The sequence below is a fragment of the Pholcus phalangioides genome, unplaced genomic scaffold (genome assembly GCF_987345545.1).
Source record: "Pholcus phalangioides strain wild (caught in Gottingen) unplaced genomic scaffold, Ppha-v1.0 ptg000011l_1, whole genome shotgun sequence".
Classification (NCBI taxonomy): Eukaryota; Metazoa; Arthropoda; class Arachnida; order Araneae; family Pholcidae; genus Pholcus; species Pholcus phalangioides.
Window position 1 is genome coordinate 156,061 of NW_028301604.1, and position 21,058 is coordinate 177,118.

The window sequence follows — 21,058 nt, forward strand, 5'->3', positions numbered from 1 at the left end:
TTGACATCCAAATCAATTAAACTCTTAACTCCCAATGTTATTATATCCATAGTCCACACTTTCAACTTGCTTCTGGAGCCAACATATTACATATTTTCCAACAATATAGAATAAAAAGCCATTATAAAAGTTTTACTGAAAGGCCAATAGCCAAAATCAAATAGACTGCAATTAGGAAGAACTGAGCAATTTGGTTTCAAGTCTAAACATGGTACATGCCATCAATTACAAAGAGTAATAGACTATGTTCAAAAGGCTAGAATAAAAAAGAATACACAGTAGCGGTACTATTGGATTAATAGTAAAGCATTCAATTGTATATGGAGAGAGGGACTTCTGCATAAAATGATAACAAGGGGTTATCCACCTACAATAATCACATTTCTCAGGTCATACTTCACGGATAGAAATATTCTAGTTCCAATTGGAGATAAAAAAATGAAGAAATGGATCTATAACAGCTGGAATAAATCAGGGCTCTCCAATCTTGGCCCATATATACACAACGTCTTCATGGATGATTATCCAGTTATACAAGGTGGTTTATTGGGCATTGTATGCAGATGTTATATTGTTAAAATCAAATGAAGATCCTATTATTGTCCTAAATGAAATACAACAGGATATATATGGAATTAAGAGATGGAATTTTATTGACAGAGCCGAACTCAACCCAGACAAGTGTGAATTTATATGGGTAACCACAAGAAAATCGCCTATCAACACATCACTAAACACCATGAGTCACAAAATAACTCCAGTTGAAAACACAAAATATTTTGGACTAACTTTGGACAATAATCCAGGTTTTCCTAGAAGCAGGTTTCTACAGTGCGTGCAGAGTAAAAAACTTTGATTGGTCAAAAAAACATGAATTTCAAGTTTTTAACCAATCAGCGTTTTCACGCTGCATATGGCGCAGAAATTCTACTCCTAGGAAAACCCGTCTATAGACTTAATTCCAATACTCATATTTCAAACAGAATTAATTTTGCTACTGGATCCTTGGACCATATATCAAAGTTTTGCAACCCAAGAACAAAAAGCTTAGCTTACAAAATAAAATTATGATGTACACACAAGTGATTCACACATCGTTACTTTATGCAGCGCCATACATTCATTGGAATGTTCAATACCTGAACATTCCAATAAAATTTAAAAAAATTAAATACATATAATAAAAACCTGCATAACATCTCTCCTATTGCAGTTTGAGGTAAATTCATATCACTTCCTGCTTTCACTAATAACTTGATGACCTCATGCTTGTCATTATCTACAGCATTCATGAGAGGTGTACGATGATCACGATCTCTCATGTGTACACTGGCACCGTGTTCCAAGAGGTATTCAACCATCTTAACATTACCATTTGAAGCAGCAATATGAAGAGGTGTTTGGTAACTATAATCACATGCAGACAAATATGCACCCTGTGTGTGAAAGACAATAGTTTTAGTAACAATAAAATAATGTTGGAAAGGGCAGAAACACAATTTTCATTCATTCATACTCTTTTCCTGTACTTTCCATCCTTGTTATTTTTTTGTATAATCATTATACATTTAATCTGACGGTATGATACAGTGGTGCCTCAAAATTCAACATTAATCAGTTGCAGAACCAATGTCATATTGTAGGACCATAGAATCGCTGGACAGTATTTTCCATGTAAATCTATCCAACAATTTCATACAGGCACAATCTAGAAAAATTGGAGTATTGATTTGTGAACCATCGCAATTTGTATCTTTTTTGTGGGGAAAGACTGGAGAAAAAGCAGTATTGTAGCAGTATAATCATGCAGTAGTGTAAAAAGCAGTATAAATCGTGTATTGATTATATATCGCTATCACACAAATTTAAGTTCTTTGAAATTTTTTTAAAAAAGTATGATATACTTAGTGGGATAAATCAAGCAGTCCATACTTAAATAAGACAACCATAATCTTTTCATTGGCAGTGTATCATATAGTATTAATTATTAGTTTTCCCCTTCATGATATATGCTTTTATATTGGGTTGCTGAATAATTTTGGCGTTTTAATAGGCATTTTTTTACAGAAACCCCATTGGGTATTTGCCTGTTGTGGTGTTTGTATTTGCATTTGAAATTGGAATTCAAAATTGGGCATAAATTGGGCAAAATTGGAATAAAAAATTCAAATTTAATACTTCTGGATATAATGGTTTCATTCAAGTTGTACACAATAACATAAAAAAACTGCAATTAAGAATGGAGTACAAATTGATTAATATGTTAAGAGGACAGTAAAAAGTTCAAAATATCTAATTTATTAAATACAGGATCTGTGAGTTGATATGTCTGGTTGAATCTGGTAAAATCATGACTTCTCCCGTTCAAACTTTGAGCAGTCCAAAACATTAGGGAAAAAACTTAATCAAACAGGTAGTTTCCACACTAAATTAAATTGGAAACACAACAGAAGTTCATAAAATTTTAATTATTCAAGTTTCACTCTACATTCAACTTTAAACATCACAAGTCAATTCATGAATTACTCACAAAAAAAACAATACAGATAAACACGAGCCTTAGAAAATAACACAATACAGAAAAGTACTTAACAAGTTGGGCGCGGTTAGCCAGGTTGATAAGATACTCACCTATAGTACACTAAAGGATGTTCAGAGGTGTTTCAAGTTTGATACCTGGTTCTTCTTCAGCAGAAATTTTCCTGCTGTGGAGGTACAACAGAAATGGCGGCAACATGACCACAAAAAAGATTGCTATTGCAGGGTGTCCCCACACTAAGTGTTTAGTGCAATAACCTCTTGGTGAGTATAAAAGGCAGAGTGTAAAACATGGTAGGCCAAGGTCTAATTAGCCCTTGTGTGTAAGAAAATAACCATGGTGAGACAAAAGACAACAGGTCAAATGAACTTAAGTTTGAAAGGACACAAAGGCACACAAGTGCTAATATTTATGAGTTTATGTAAGTTAAACAGATGATAAATTCCAGCAAATATACAGAGTGCATAGGTAACAGCACACACTAAATTTACTGGTGAACCGTTGATTTACAACAAGGCATACTTTCAACTAGAAAAGGTATCCAACTAATGGGTAGAACTCAGATGTCATTCATGTTGCAAGGGGTTGTACAGTTATTAAAATAAAAAATTAACTTTACAGATGGACACCCGTGCTCAGAAACCTAATTAGAAAGTTGTTGCCCTGTCTCTCCTGATGCCAACTAAAAAAATTCCACATTTCTAAGTGCAATATTCAAATTCAAAAACAGAGGAAAGTTGAAAAAAAAAAACCCCCCATTAAATCCAGGAAAACCATTTTACCTGCATTTAACCCATTTTTGACTGACGTTGCATTTGCGCAACACCTTGTTTAATTTTTTTTTCAAATATTTACTTTACATTCAGATTTTTGTATGAAATGAACATTTTTGGGAACTAAAAGGTCTAATGAGTGTCATGGTATTTTTTAAAATTTGTTCCAATAAAATCTGATTTTTTATTAATTTTTTAAAAAATCATAAATTTGTTATTATCATAAGTTATTATCATAAATTTGTAATCATAAATTAAAATTATTGATTAAAATAAGATAATTTACGTTAATTAGAATGTTAATTAATTGGAAATTTACATTAATTACAAAGAAAAACATACTAAATTAATTTAAAATTTTTTGAAACTTTGAAAATATGTTGTAGTTGTTGTAAGTGGCCAGTCATCATATACAAAACAAATTGTGCGATTTGGTCATGGAGCGGCTGAAAATGGGTTGATGCTGTTTTTTCTCAACTTTCCTCCATTTTTTGAATTTGAATATTTCTGTGAATATTGCACTTGGAAACAAATTTTTTTTGGCATCAGAAGAAACAGGGCAACAACTTTCTAATTGGATTTTGGGGCACACAAGGATTGTATAAAAAGTTAATTTTTATATTTTAATAACAATACAACCCCTTGCAACATATATGACACATCTGAATACTACACATTATTTGGACACTTTTTCTAATTGGAAGTATGCCTCTAGGACCAACGGTTCACCAGTAAAATGACATACATCCTGTTACTTATGCACCCTGTACACTTATACGTGTACTTTCTTCAGTTTGTTCATTATGACATCATCCATGTGTGTTATGCCTAGCATTTCACTTATATAGCATCAGACACACGTCTTTGCTCATTTGCATAATGCAAATGAGGCTTATTCTCAAAATAATCAAATGGCAAGGAAGTAATTGGAATGAATATAAATTGGAAGATCCCTTATTATCCAGCTATTTTCAGCAAGTAACTTAAATTACAGGTCACCACATCTTTCTTAATTTTCATGACATTGTACTGGAATTTCCATACAAGTTGCCCTATAACAGTTGACTAATTACAAAAAAAAATAAAACAGATATTTCCTGGGCAGGCATACAAAAAAATGATTTTCTTAAAATGCTCATATCTCATCAAATATTAGATTTTTTATTTTAAATTTCATTATATGTCTCGTATATTGTCAAAATTTCTGTAAGCTTCATATATTTTAGTTGAAAATTCTGCATGTTTACATAAGCAAAATACATGTGATGAACATAGGAGTTTTTAGGAAGAAAAATGAATATCAGTGCTATTTTTACAAAAATGCACACAAAAACTGCAAAAAGTCTAGTAAAATATTTCATGAAAGTTACAAATCCTTTGCATCTCCTTACGATACAGGGTTGATCAAAAACATCTTTTCTTTCCTTATTTAATTTTGTGTTGGTTCCCTGAATACAAAATAAATCTTCACTGTAAAATGTAAGTATAAGCATTTGCTGTACATCACCAAAATTTTAAAACAATTCAACATTAATTTTTAACTTGAAAAAATGCCTAATTTCCAACGTGAATACTGACTTATGGCTATATAGTATATCTCTCACTTCAGTGGGTGAAACATCGAGTGAATACTCAAATATACAGGCAAGTGAATATTCAAATATACAGGGTGATTCAAAAATAATCATCAGGTTTTAAAAAACTATAACTTGAAAAATATAAATTGTAATGTTTAATAGTAATGAAGACGGAACAAAGGTTGAATATTTATTCCCACACATTTAATATCCCAAAAGTGAATTTTGTTTTGGAATATGCGACATCTTCATCACTTGTTTCAGTGCAACGAGCATACCGAAGAAAATATGGAGCACAGTACCATCTTATCTTTTACTATTTGTGACTTTTTACTCTTTGGGGTTTTATTAAAGATGCTGTGTACGTGCCTCTATAGCCAGCCACTATGAATGAGCTCAAGAACCGAATTACCACAGCTTTTATGAACATTAATAGGCTACTGACATGCTGTATCAGGTACAGGGGTGCAAGCGCCCCTCATCTATTTCGGAGCAGCAAATTTCATTTTTGGAGCAGAAATTTTGAAAATGGAGCAGAACTGAAAACAAACTATATTTGCAATATAAGGAGTAATTTTTCTGTGAAATGCCAAAATTTGTGCCAAAAATGGTTGAAACAAATAATTCTAAATAAATTTCTTTCACAAATTAAAATCCATTCAATTTTTTTTCTGAAGTATCTTATCTGTCACTACTTAAGCAACATGCATACTAAAAACCTAGGCAGCAAGAATTTCTGCTGCTTGAATACCAAAATCTTATTCATCCTGATATAGCAAAAAAATGCGTACAGAATATAATAAGGGTTTCTGTGAAAAAAAATTATCTTCTCACAGAATTTAAAGGAATTATTAAATTTAAAAGCAAAATGCAAAAAACAAGAGAAATATAAATACCTTATTTACTTAAACAATTTCTCAACCTAATAGCATGTTAACAGATTACGAATCACGAGTCGCTTTCAGAAGTTCAGCATCTCAATGACAATTTTTCATGCCCTTGAACATAAGATCTTGTATGTCTTATTCCATTAAAGCATTGGATAGACAAATTTTTCAATGTTTGAACAGACTTTTATTTAAAGAAACATTTTATTCTCTGGATATTATGCTGAGGTGAACTAGGAAAGAAAAGTCATCTTGTCTCCGCCGGGACTCGAACCGAGGCCCTCTTGCATACCGGGCAAGCATGCTACCATATACACCACTGGAGAAGCGACCCTGCCTTCCTTATTTCACGCACTGTGGCGTGAGGCACTGAAGTAGAGACAGTAGTAGCCTCTCTTAACTTCAGGAATTGGCCCCAGGTGGGACGGTTTAGAGAGATAGATGGCTTTTTTCTCAGCCCAAGATATCAAGGAAACATTTTATTTTCTGGATATTATGCTGAGGTGAACTCGGAAAGAAAAGTCATGTTGTCTCTGCCTATATCTTGGGCTGAGAAAAAAGCCATCTATCTCTCTAGACTTTTATTTATTTGTTAACAACGAACTCTCTTTCACTGTCTGCGTTATCATGTGCTAAATATAAAAAAGCCTTCACCAAAACTGGCAAAATTTTGAACTTTATGCTGCTTTCAAGGTTACAAAGTTTGAATATGTTGCCCAATATCTATCTCTCTATTCTCTGAACTGATTTCCCTTCTTGTAATTCTTTGCATTGTAGTGCAACCCATTCATCACACATAATTAATAGTTCTGTTGGAGCTACAATGTTAAGGAACATCCCAGCAATATGTGAGGGAGTAATGTACCATTTCAGCAATGCACGAGAGGGAGTGCGAAAAACAAGAAAGCGTGCAAACGTTTCATTCTCTCCAACAACATGTTTTGGAAAGGTAGGACATTAATATAAAAAAGGTATCTCACAGAAGTTATGTAAAATGAGCATGCTCCTAGTACAAACTCCTTCCTTTGACTATTGTTAAGAGCATGCCCCTCCCCCACCAATGCAGTGGCTTACTGTGCGGCCATATTGGACACCGCTCTAGGTGGGGTGCCAAATGGAGTTAAAAGGGTGAAAAAAAGCTTTGTTGACCAAAAAAAATCGTCAGTAGTGCCAAAAATAGATTCCACATGGGTAGAAATTTTTTTCCTTGAGCCACCTCTGTGTTCACAAAATCCGGATTTTCGCAATGTGAAATTGTCACGATCGGCAACCGCAGACGATAACCACAAGACCGCATAGTGGCTAGATGAAAAAACTATGAATATTTTAGCTGGAGTTTTTACAGATCCCATTTTTTCCCAACGATCTTCGAAAAATGTCGGTAATTTAAACGAGTAAACCAATCCCCTTTTCGATGTATGCCGTCTTTGAAAGCAGGTTGACAGCCGCGAAATTACCGTTATTTTCAATATATAACCCAGCAGGAGAAAAATTCGGCATATTCATTCAGGATAGCCCACCGGTTAACCAATAACAGTATAGGACTTTATACTTCAAGGTAGTAGAACTACTTTCCAAGGTCACAAGATAACGCTATTGTGGTAGATGGTGGGAAGTGAAAAAAAATTGAAGTTTCTCCCTCCGTATCTGTACCTAAAGAACGCATCCCGTGAACAAAATTTTCATGTTTCTTTTTTCTAAATTCCGGATATTTGATGCACTACAGTGCATTAGCGGTACCTCCGCGAACCACAAACAAGAATTGGCGCAAATGCGCAGGGATTCGGCGCATCATGTAGCAAGAAAACTGTTTCAGGGCAGCTCTTGCACCCCTGCAGGTAAGAATTGGACTAATGTGTATGTGTGTGCCGCATAATGAAAGGACACAGAACGCTTACAAGTAGTGGAAAAAAACTTGAAATATGTCTGCTGTTTAAGTGGTATTATCCATCTTGCTATCTGTAATGATTTTTGAAATATATTACTTTGAAATCTGATGATCATTTTTGAATCACCCTGTACAATACCTTTCAGCCCAAAAATCATTTATAATTTATTTCATTGAATCAAAGAAATAGAGTTTGAAATTAACATAAAGAAAACTTACAAACTGTCTCATAACCTCTACTTTCTCCAGATTGCCTTCATCAACGATGCTGCATAACATAGCAGGATATAATGCTTCTTTCAGAGCATCAGCTTCCTGAAAATAAAAAAAATTACATGCCATCAACTTATAACTACACCATGTAACACGATGCAATGTTTGTTCTCAGGTAGCCAGCCTCATTTCCCAATGACTTACAATTAAAAAGAGCAGAATATTGCAATTTGATGCTGTAAACTTTACTTTTAACCCCTGGAGAACAAATTTTTATTATTTTGGAGGTGAAATACCTGAAAAGTGGGATCATGTAAGTTTTAAAAGATGTATCACAAAAGTATTATGTGATAAATAGAAGGGTTACTAGTTATTGATCTCACAAATCACGATGACCAAAGGGTGACCATATTTCAATTAAAACGAAAGCAGAACATACTTTAATCATTGTGAATCGGTACATATCACTAAGGTAAATTGCCTCCCATTACCAACCAAACCAAACAAATAATAGTTGATTGAGATCAAACACTGCACATATATATCTGTACGGTGGAGGTAAAGGGCACCATATTACAAAAAAGTTTGTTTTTTTTACAGAAAAGTTGTTTTAAGGTTTTTTTTTAGTATGACTTTCTATGGAGCTTGCTTGTTTTATACAGCGAATATCTCTGTTATTTATTGTAATGGGTGTCTTATACCTATGTGTAATGTAACAAAAGTACTGCAAATTAACAGTGTTATTCCAATATTCACAAAAATGAATATAGTGCCCTTTACCTCTGCCATACAGATATGTAAAATGGTATAATCGCAGTCACGGCCACTCCTTGTTTGGCATTTTGTCATGGGATGCTATAATTTTTAAAATACAAATATTTCATTTGTTTTGTAAAAGTACAGTACAGATAAGGACAGGAGATAAAAATATAGGCCTATTTTCATGCTATCATGTAATCTATGGAACTTGATGCTTGTGTGATGGAAATTCAGTTTTCCAGCCTAAAATGCATAGCACACTCCTTATTATATAACACCAGTTTCTTGTTTGTTGAGAAATGTCTTTTTTTAATGCTAGAAATGTCCTTGAGATGAATTTTGCTATGTTTATGAAGAACTACACAGATGACAACACAAGTTTGGGAGAACTAGTTCTTTAAGTATGTTAATTAACAGAATTCAGTTAGATGTTTCGCTACTGTAAAAGTGTTTACTGCATTACACAAAAGTATAGAAAAGCTGCTTTTATAAAATGTTCTCTAACAAATGTATAAAACAAATTATGGTTTTCTTTGGATGGTAAAATGAATATTCATTATTATATATTATTTATTCAATATTTTTAAATGGTTATTTTTATTGTGTGTAAGATGAAATTTTCAAGTACCAAGTTAAACTAATGTACTGTGTACTAAATAATTTTTTTTTTAAGTTTTAGAATTTAATTAGAACTAAAATGACCAATCAAAAAATTTACATGATAATTATTTGATTTTTTATAATGTGGTAGCGAAAGGATTAAGAAATCTTCCTTTCACACTCTTTCTATAACTGGAACTAAACTCCCCCATACAGTAGGGAAGCCCAAAGGGGTTCCATTCCTGGCCAAATAACTACACAGATACAATTTTAAATGCAGAGTTGCCAAAATATTTCATATCACTACATTTTAACATTAAGAATAAAACAAATGTACTTTTATAAAAATCCAGATTAAAAATAAATCAAGCAAAATAATATATACATATACATATTGACACAGCAAGAACCCTGTTGACATCCAATGACAGTCAGCTACACTAGAAACTCATGGATCACATAACACATGGCTTTCCAGATTTAGTCTAACAGAGAACCACTTCAAAGCACCAAAGAGGCACACATCAATGTCACCAGCTCTCTGGAAAAGGCCCCCCCCCCGATAAATGTTAATGATACATATTTTGAGAGCCACTGCCATATAGAAGAAACTTTTTAGAAAAGAAAAAACTGATGTTAGATCAAGCATCTGATTTTGATCTAACTACAACATCAGATGTTTTAACATTTCTAGGGCTAAACTGGTTGCTAAGATTCCTCTTTTGAAAGATACAACATTTTTGGAGACCAGGAATTCTCATTGGTCAGAACTGAGAGAGAGAGAAAAATAAACCAAACAATCATAATACAGTAAAATCTCTCTATACAATAACTCTGGGGTGGGTGATATATATAAGGTAAAAAAAAAAAAAAAGACTTCTATCATTAGTCATTCCTCTTGTATATCACCTTTTGAGTCCTCTTAGGAAAATGATGATTTTACAGGTGAAAAATTCTGCATCACTATATGAAGCCTTCTCACTCAAGATAGTGGAAACCACTACATTGTGAACTCTAACATATTCAAATCAACTGAGCAGCTGACTTGCATGAATTTGACTTGAACGGTTTTGGCCAATACCTTCTATCACGTAACTTTGAGGTGGTGCTGTATTCAAATTTTCACTAAGATTTACTCTCAGTTAAAAAAAAGAAAAAGATATTTATACCTCTGAAGTAGACAAATTCAATGTTTTCATAACTGCAGTCACAACATCCAAATCCTCCAATTTAACATCTTTGCACACTGTAAGTTCACCTCGTAAATTTGTTTCCATCATCTGTAAAAAAAATTCATCTATTTTTCACACCATGATAATTTTGTTACAGTAGATGCTCAATAATCTGGCTAGGCAGGATTTCTTCAAACATATAGAAGAGGAAAACTTATCACTGCATGTCTGTAAGCAGAAGTTTATATATATAGACTTTTTCAATTAAGTTTCGCTAATCTGGCACTCTCTGATATATGCCAGATCAGCGACAGTCTACTGTAGTTTGAATCATCTACTGTCAGATGCCAACTATCAAAAGCCAATTCTGAATGGTTAATTTCAAGACATCAATAATCTAGAATTCAAATCTGGACCAATTTATTTTGTGATGGGTGCACTAACCATACAAGCTGTCAATTGACTACTTTGACAAGGGGACACTAGTATTGATTGGTAAGTATTCTAGGCTGTGGTGTCACAGGGAATTTTTTTTCTCTAATAGGGTTGTTAATAAATGGAATAACTTACTCCCAGGGGTAGTAAATTCTAACAAAACTGGAATGTTTAAAAAGAAATACGATAAACATGTTGGGGTAAATGGAGAAGCTATCCATATTTAGAATAAGACAACCATAAATATTTTTCATGGGCATTGTATAATATTTTATCATGTATATGTAGTTTTTATAATTGAATTTTTAATTGGGTTTCTATATTTTTTTATGGGCATCTTTTTGGGCATTTTGCCTGTAGTGGCCTTGTATTTGTATAAGCTACCATTCAGTAACAGAGTTATAAAAATTAAATATTTTAGTATAGTGCAGCGCCGCTATGGTGGTCGAGTAGTCATAGTGACGGACTCGCATCGCGAGGACCGGGGTTCGAACCCCACCGTCGCCATAGTGGTTCCCAACTTCAAGGCACGAATGCAAGCCGATCTCCCCATTAAAAAGTTTCGCCACAGAGAGTAACAGACATACAAACAGCCCAAATTTAATCATAACACATCACTCACTTCACTTCTGAAATATAGATGGCAGCACTGAAAAATCATCATAACGCTACATATGCGCTCAGACTGTTAGGTGCACACACAGTTACACCTCTGGCACAGCTCACTAGGTAGTAAGTCGCCCATAATGGCGATAGACCTGAGTTGTGTTCGGTTTGAAAGAAAGAACGAGAAAGTATAGTGCAGCACAAAAGTTTAGATGCAGAATAAATGCTTTCATGAAACTAAAAGTAACCGATAGATTTCACTAATAATTCAAGATTTGAAAAAAAATTTCAAGAATATATTAGAAGACTTCCTTAAAACTAAAACTTCAAAGAAAAATAGAATTCTTTATACCCTAAAAGTATAGACTCAAAATCTCATTTATGCAAATGTTGATGTACTAAATACAGAGGTATATACTGTATTGTTCTAATTTGAACCCGATATTTTTTCCCAAAGTTAGGCACAATTCAGAAATCCTACCAATTTGAAAAATTCTATCAAATAATATTTGCTTGCAACTCAGAGTACTCACAAGTCTAGTCACTTGTAACTCAAGATATCACTGTAAAACCATTTCTTTCTATATCAAAATTTCTATATAAAGCTCAAGCGGAGCACCCACGTCTAATGCATGATGCCCCTGGTCACAACATGAACCGATGCAAAAAAAATTAAATGAATTTGAATTTCTTAGTTAGTTCTAATTATAATTAGCTATTATGACATTCAATTTTACTTAAAGTTCAATATTTTAAAATAACATTTTGAAGAAAAATCCATGTCACCTTATTCGAAAATAATAAAGAATTGGAAAAACATACTTGAAAGTTTTACTTACTGTCCTTTTTGTTTGTGCAGACCACTCAGTTTTGCTCAATACATAACTTAACTTAGTCAATGCTGCTTCTGGAGTCATATCAGACCCTGCAACAACACCAGCATCAACTAATGCCTGAAAAAAAAATACACAAAACTGTAAAAATGTGTATTTCTAATGAATGAAATGCAGTGCAATTTGGATTTAGCCATACCCTGTGGACTAAGAAAAAATATTATAGTACAGGGATTATTGTTATAATCAGAAGCGGCATTACAATCATGTACCTTCAGATTTATGTTGTTGTTGACATATTTTCTAAATCTGTGTTAGTACCACCAAATGCAGAAATGAAAATTTATTTGCCACACAAAATTATAATTAACTGATTATAAAATTCAGTTGGGTTTCCCCCCCCCCCCCTGTAAAGGAGTTCACCATATTACACATTTGTGTACCACAGTGGAACCCATAATAATATAATAATTTTATAAACATGCATTGGTTACAAACCATTGGCGAAAGATGACAACATGGGAAAACTAAACAGATAGTAATTGATGAATATGAAGCTCCGAATACAGAATACAGCAGTTCAAAAAATTAATATTTATGAGAAAAAAAAGTAAAGATTCAGAATAAAAGAAAAATTATGCGTAAATATGAAGATGCACATACGAGTTTCACAATTTGCTGATTTCAACATACAACAATTAATTATGATAATCAGGCAATATAAAATAACGATGAAACAAATAAAAAGACCTGAAAAAACAAGAAAGTGGAGAGAAGAAAAACATCTGATCGTGAATTGTTAATATTCAAAGAAATCTCTAAATTTTATAATATCATTCAAGAACCAATATATTTTAGAAATGTTAGTTTCATAATATTTCAGAAATGTTAGTTTCATAATATTTCAGAAATGTTAGTTTCATAATATTTCAGAAATGTTAGTTTCATAATATTTCAGAAATGTTAGTTTCATAACATTTCAGAAATGTTAGTTTCATAATATTTCAGAAATGTTAGTTTCATAATATTTCAGAAATGTTAGTTTCATAATATTTCAGAAATGTTAGTTTCATAATATTTCAGAAATGTTAGTTTCATAATATTTCAGAAATGTTAGTTTCATAATATTTCAGAAATGTTAGTTTCATAATATTTCAGAAATGTTAGTTTCATAATATTTCAGAAATGTTAGTTTCATAATATTTCAGAAATGTTAGTTTCATAATATTTCAGAAATGTTAGTTTCATAATACACTGCTGGCCACCGTAAATGCACCACCCTGAAGGAAGCATGCAAATAATATGAAATTTACAACATGCATTAGCGGAGGTGAGATATGCAAATGATTAGAATTTCAGCGCAGACGCACATCACGCGCGCCTGTGGCGCCACTTCAAAGCGCTATTTAAGGCTTGGAGATTTCGACGATTTGAAGTACGGCAATTGTGTTTTTCTTGTGGTTTTTTCAAAAAAACGATCAATTATGCCTCGTAGAAAACAGCGATCATCTTTTGATCAAGTATTCGAGTTCGACAGAGGAAGGATAGTGGCCTACCGAGATTGTGGATTATCTTTCAGGGAAATCGGTAGTCGTGTTGGACGAAACCAAACAACTGTTATGCGGATATGTAATCGTTGGATGCAGGAGGGTACGACGGACCGACGTGTTCGATCGCATCCACCTCAGTGCACCATTTCACGTGATGACAGGCATATTGTGCGTATGGCAGTGACGGATCTCTCAGCCACATCACGAACCATAGCACAGCACATTCAGTCTGTACCGCATCATCCAGTGTCTGCGCGTACCATTTGACGCCGTTTACAGCAGAGTGGTCTGTCCGCAAGACGTCCATTGCTTCGTCTACCCTTGACGCAGAACCACAGACGTCTCCGCCGCCAATGGTGTGATGAAAGAAGGATGTGGACGGCACAATGGAATGAAATTGTCTTTACTGACGAGTCACGCTTCTGTCTGCAATACCACGATGGTCGGATTCGAGTCTGGAGACACCGTGGAGAGAGGATGCTGAACAGCTGCGTTATGCACCGCCACACTGGTCCTGCACCGGGTATTATGGTATGGGGCGGTATTGGATATCACTCTCGCACTCCTCTAGTACGCATTGCCGGTACTTTAAAAAGCCAGCGCTACATCTCCGAGGTGTTGGAGCCAGTTGTCCTTCCTTACCTTCAGGGCTTGCCCACAGCCATATTTCAACAGGATAATGCGCGACCACACGTGGCACGCATTGTCCAAAGGTTCTTCGTCAATCGCCAGATTGAATTGCTACCCTGGCCAGCTCGCTCTCCGGATCTTTCACCGATAGAAAATATGTGATTGACGATTGTCTCAACGATTGACCCAGATTACATCCCCAGCTGCCACACCAGATCAACTTTGGCAACGCGTGGAAGCTGCTTGGTCTGCTGTACCCCAAGAACACATCCAAAGTCTCTTTGAATCAATGCCGAGGCGTGTGGCAGCGGTGATCTCCAACAATGGCGGCTACTCTGGCTACTGATTTTGGCAGGAACCACACTTCACAGAAGTCTATAAATTTAATCATTTGATGCTTGGTCAACATGTTATCTACAAAATAAATATTGTTGCGATATCTCTTGTCTTTCTTGGTGTTGCAATTTGGGTGGCCAGCAGTGTATTTCAGAAATGTTAGTTTCATAATATTTCAGAAATGTTAGTTTCATAATATTTAAGAAATGTTAGTTTCATAATATTTCAGAAATGTTAGTTTCATAATATTTCAGAAATTCAGGAATTGATTGATGTGTCAAGTTTTTGTCTAGGTATTTTCATCAATAGTATGTGTAAGCATTACAGTGAAAAAGAACATGCGACCAGGTTTCGGGAGAATTTTTATTACAAAATGTACAGTTTACAACGGGGTTAATGAGAAGCACCTTTACATTCACGTAAATAGGTTCTTTTCCGAGCTGAATTTGGACAAAAAGTCTCTTGTATTTTAAATCATTGTTACTCAGAAGAAATTGTTCCATTCCAAAGTTAGATTTTATGAGCCTACTGTGGAAATGATGTAGAATTATATGCATTTGATAAGTCTACTTGTAAATTTTTATCACATAAAATTTGAAGAATTTTCAAAATGTGTTTTTTTACTAAGTTTGGGTCTATAGATTCCTTCAGAAAACTCAAGTCACAATCATCGAATATTCTCCACACTAAGAAAAGCCAGTTATGTCTGTCAGGAAGTGAGTGTTTTGTTTGCCCTTTCCAACAATTGGTCAAGACAGTCTTGAAAGTCTGTAGTTTGGCATTTTTAGAATACTAACAAAGAAGCAGATGATAAAGTTTTTGAGTAATATGGACATTCTTGGTTGACCAAGTTCACATCTGATTATATAGCTTGGCGTGTCTCGCGGAAAGTACAGGTTTTCTTGAAAAAAAATTAATACAACATTGAAATCATCCAAATATTCTGGGCTCCAAGTAGGTGCACTATATGACATAGTTGATACAACCAGAGAAGAGAAAAGTCTGAATGCAATATTGATTGATGAAATCCTGGACTGGATAAGAATCGGCCAGGTTGAACATATTGTGTTTTTTGCTTTGGAGATGAATTCAATTTTAGCTGTCCGAAATTTTCCGAAAGATGAAAATGGAATTCCCAAGTATGTGTGAGACGAAACTATTTCTATTGGGATATTAGAGAAATACCATTTTTCTGATATTTTAAGTCTCCCTCCCCTTCTGAAGACCATAACCTTAATTTTAGAGACGTTAATTTCCAATTTATATTGAATGCAGAAAGATTCTAGAATTTTTATTTTCTTTTGTAAGTCTACTAGATTATCAGAGAGGGGTACTGTGCCATCTGCGTAAAACAGACAATGAATCACTCTTTGTTGGGCAATGTGCAAGGTGAGTTTCGGAATTACTCAGATTATCAATCAAATCGATTAAATACAGACTAACTAGAGTTGGAGATAAGATTTCTCCCTGAAATATTCCCCTTGTGATGGATATTTTATCTGTCAAACCTGAGGCAGTTCTCACCTGCAATATTGCCCTTAAATACATATTCTGGATCACCTTGACAAATGTTCACTTACTCCAAGTTTTCTAAAAACGTCACATAGAATTTTGTGGTCGATAGAATCGAATGCGGATCTGAAATCTATGAAAAGTGTATAAAGGCAGCCCCTTGGTCTGGAGAGTTTCTCTTGAATCAGATAAAAAAAATTCAAAATAAATACACGAACTTCGCAGCTGTAACCCACCCAGAAACCCGCCTGTTCCTCTGGTATTATTTCACAAACTCGTAACCAAGTGTTTAATCTTTTGTTCAAGATAGACGAGAAGAAGAGCTTCAAGATCATGGAGATGAAAGAAATTGGACGAAAATTCTCTGGTCTAGAGGGTCTCCCTTTTTATACATAGGAACAACAAATAGCTTCCATCCAACACTCTGGCACGATAGAGCCATGGAAAACACGGTTAAAAATTTTGAGCAACACCTCTCTAGTATCTGGTGTCAAATAAATCAAAAATTCATTCAAGATTAAATCCTTACTGTGGGCCTTCCCGCGTTTAATATTATCAATAGCAGTGCTCAATTCGGTAAGTGAGATATTAGCATCAAGGAGAGGGTCAATGTCTGGATTAGTGTGAATTGCAAGATTCTGTAGCAAATACTCGAATCCCTCCAGAGAAAAAGCCTTTGTAATGTTCTTTCCAGGTTTCGAAGTAATGGCATTTGGAAAAAAGCCCCTTTTAACACTAAACCGATTTATGATCTCCCAAAATGTTGTCGAGTCTCCAGCGCTACAAAGCGCCTCATTTATGCTCATAATAAACTCATGTTTTTTTTTGAACAAATATTCTTATATTTATTACGTGACAGGCTATATTGTTCCTGGTTGTGATCATTGAAATGGGTTTGAACAATTCCCAGATGCTAGAAGATCAGATTTTAGTATGGCGCACTCTTCATCGAACCAGAACGTTTTATTTTTTGCTTTACTATTTGAGATCCTGGATTGAATGATCATTCCCGATTTATCAGCGGCCGCAAGTAATATATACTCATGTCCATAAATTAAGGATAATGCCAGCTCCGGCAAATAAAGGTTCAGAAACAAAACAAACGTTACTTATTCATAAAGCCCATTTATCAAACAAAAGATAAAGAACAAAAACGATGGTGTATGTATGATACCATTCATAAAAACTACGAAATTTTGCTCCCTGGAGCAATTGTAAAAAATATCTCCTTTACAAAACTTACTATTACATGGTTGGTATGATGGTTAATACATTGTATGTCTCCCATGCGATGAAATACAGTGCGTACAACGCCTAGGCACGCTGAGTATCAAATTATCGATCTGATCTTGGGGAAGATCACTCCACTCAGCAAGCAATGCTCTCCGAAGTGGTTCCGGTACACATTTAGGAGGTGGTTGACGGGCTGCAACTCGTTGGCCAAGCATGTCCCACACATGCTCGATCGGATTCAAGTCAGGTGAGAATGCTGGCCATTCCATACGAGTTACATCCTCAGATTCAAGGCATTCGTTTACGATGTTTGCTCGGTGAGGACGGGCGTTGTCATCCATAAACACAAATTCTGAGCCCATGGCACCTCTAAACAAATGTACATGTTGTTCCAGAATGATGTCCCGATAAATTTGGCCTCTCGTGGTTCCGGTTTGAAGATGCAGATCTGTTCTGGAACCCAGTATAATTCCACCCCAAACGAGCAATGCTGCACCACCGTAACGGTGTCGTTCAATGATGTTGTCTTGGTGGTATCGGGTACCTGGCGTTCTCCATATGAAAGTCCGCCGTGAATCAGACTGCAAGCTAAACCTGGACTCGTCGGAAAACATCAAACAAGCCCACTGTGACGATGTCCACATTGCATGTTCTCTACTCCAGGCTAATCGCTGCTGACAGTGAGTTGCTGTGAGCGGAACACATCTGACAAGCCTGCGAGCATATAGACCAATATCTCCCGAACGTCTGTACACGGTTTGCCTTGAAACTGTGGTACCTGTGGCTGCAGATAGCTGATGAGACAGGTCGGATGCTGTGCTCCGTCTGCTTCTTTTGGCAGTTACTGCCAAATACCGGTCTTCATTCGGCATTGTAACTCAGGGGCGACCTGTACTGTAACGTCTACTGACATTTCCGTTATCTTGGAATCGTTGTCAAAGCCTAGAGATGACACTTTGGGCAATTCCAAGTTCCTCGGATACTTCCATCTGAGTACGCCCACATTCCAGGCGGCCGATAATTCTACCACGTAAAAAATCATCCACATGCGTCCTCTGTGTCATAACTATTCGCTTATGGCACTGAGCGCCTTACAGAACTCTTGTGAACAATTTCACTTCTTTGCCACCATTCCTTATATACCCCCTTCGTATACTCTCGTCAGTGTGACATACTATCGACATCATCTGGTGGCGTCCTGAAATTATCATTCTTGCAGATGCGTGTGATAATTCTACAGGTGAAATTTTTACTTTAGATTTCGATTTCCGTGTGATTCTGACTTATCCTTAATTTATGGACATGAGCATATATATATATATACACAAGGGCGTAGCGAGGGGGGGGGGGACTTGGGGGTCTGGTTCCCCCCCCCCCGAAATGTGAGAAAATGACCGAAAAAAGGGAAAAAGATGGCCAAATCCATTGTTCTATCACTTTGGTTCCCCCCCCAAAATGAAAGTGGTCCCCCCCCCGAACGAAATTTCTGGCTACGCCCCTGTATATATTAGAGAGAGACTTCCATAACAGACACTCTCCATTACCAGATACCTCCAGCTAACACTAGACCTACCGAGCTGTCACTTAGCATTTTGACAGCAGTCAGAAATTTTGTCTATTATCCAGATTTTAAATACACTATGAATGCATTTTTTAGGAAATTATTTATTTTTCTCTTCTAAAAATAGAGTATAAAATCGCCCATGCTTCATTACATTGCAGGCATAAGCAAACATACAGGATGTTTAAAAAAAAAAGATGGGCTAATTTCTAAAAGGCAGTAGAATGCATTCAAATAATCTATGTCTTTTCATGTATATAAAATAACTATTTTGACATCATTATAAAATCATATGAGAAATGATAAAATTGTTTGCCTGTTGCAACAGCTTGAAAACAAAAGCAACAGAATTGAGATGACAACATTTCACATTCTTTCTGCTAGTAAATTGAGTATTAGCTTCAACAGTAAAATCTCCCAATTGTTGCTGGGATGGGGTGGGGAAGAACCCTAAGGATTGATCCCCAAGAATTTTTTGCCCTCAATAATTCATGAACATACAAAGCAATGCACGTATCATCCCCCATCCTGTGTGTTCTATCGAATTACTTATATGTGAAAAGTCTGACATCACTAATAGCCCTTCATTGTTTTTGCCTTATCTTAACCCCTGAGTTGGAGAGAGTGTCACCTTGATTGTTGTGGACCAACTTACATTTCAAATTTTTTAAATCAATGTTTTGATACGCAATGTAAATTTGAAATTTGCCATGGGATTGGGGACCCAGCTTCCCTAAAAATACTCAAATGACAATATTTCAAAACAGGCAACCCTAGTTTTCTTATGGCACTCAGTTTAATCGAAAAATAAATCAACATTTACAGCAGTATCACAAATTTTTGCTATAGCAGTCAAAAAGACCATTCTGATGTGTTAATGGACATTTTTGAAGCCCTGTTCTAGTTTCACACTCCCTGACTTTACAGACACTCCCCAGTTTCACACATGGACACTCCCTGTTAGCAGAGAAAATTTTTGATCCAGTAGGTGTCCGTTATCGAGAGGTTATACTGTACATGGAAAGTAGAGATATGATAACTTGATAAACACTTCCAGGATCTGGTGATGCTCAATACAAATGTTAGAAGCCCTGTACTATTTTGTGTACATTAAAATAAAAAGATTAGTAATGTTTTTATTTTAGATATAAAGTTAATGACATAGAGCTTTGTGTTGCAATATTGCATTTATGGACTGAATGCTGTTGTGAATTATCAGAGGAATTTTATCCTTCAAATTATCAAAAATGCAGTTGCAGATTATATGCCGCCACAGATTATAAAAGAACTTTTTCTCACAGAGTAGCAAAATTTGAATGTGCAGATTATTTGCAAGAAATTATGGTAGTTGAAACTTCCAATTCATAAGTTTCAGGTAAAACACTTATGTTTGTCCAGCAAGCTATTTTTCTCTATTACATTCCTTCCCCCCCCCCATGCTACTTACTGCAGTGGATGCAGATTAAACGTCAAGATGTATTTCAATATTGTACCATTTTAACTAAGCATAACCAATGTTTATTATAATTTTTCTACCTGTGTAGATTAGTTTTATTTATGAACAGTGAAACAATATAATGAGATGCTACCATACCAGTGGTAGTGTCCTATATGCTATGCATTGCCTGCAAGATATTTTAAAGGTGCCCCACACACTATTTTCATGTATGATTATGATATGGCCAAGAATATTATCAGCCCTGTTCAGTTAGGCCTTTTTAAAGAGGCAATCCACCTCTTCAATGCTATTGCACTGGTTCAATGACTGGTCAAGCCAGGGGTTCTCAAAATGTGCACCGGCAACCTTTATGAGGGGCGCCGCACAAAGGCAGCTCAACGAAGGTTTTCCGACGAGATCCTTTGTGAAATTGCTCTACGGAGCAACGGATAAGCATTAATTAGTGTAAGAAACACTGCGAATGGAAAAAGTTTGAGAACCTGTGAGTCAAGCTAC

The 21,058-nt window shown here is 35.3% G+C and overlaps 1 protein-coding gene across 7 annotated transcripts in view; it reads right to left on the minus strand.

Annotated features, from left to right (window-relative positions):
* LOC149079909 (uncharacterized) overlaps positions 1-21,058 on the minus strand; it is a 161,959-nt gene that overhangs the window by 32,713 nt on the left and 108,188 nt on the right. For all 7 annotated transcript variants that reach the window (XR_016193512.1, XM_089238700.1, XM_089238697.1 and 4 more), the window contains 4 exons: positions 12,289-12,402; positions 10,406-10,516; positions 7,884-7,979; positions 1,189-1,436 (listed from right to left, as the gene is read on the minus strand). Coding sequence is in view for 6 of the 7 variants with exons in the window: in XM_089238700.1 (XP_089094826.1) it covers positions 1,189-1,436; positions 7,884-7,979; positions 10,406-10,516; positions 12,289-12,402 (569 nt within the window). In the remaining variant the exon portion in view is untranslated. The remainder of the gene's footprint in view (positions 1-1,188; positions 1,437-7,883; positions 7,980-10,405; positions 10,517-12,288; positions 12,403-21,058) is intronic.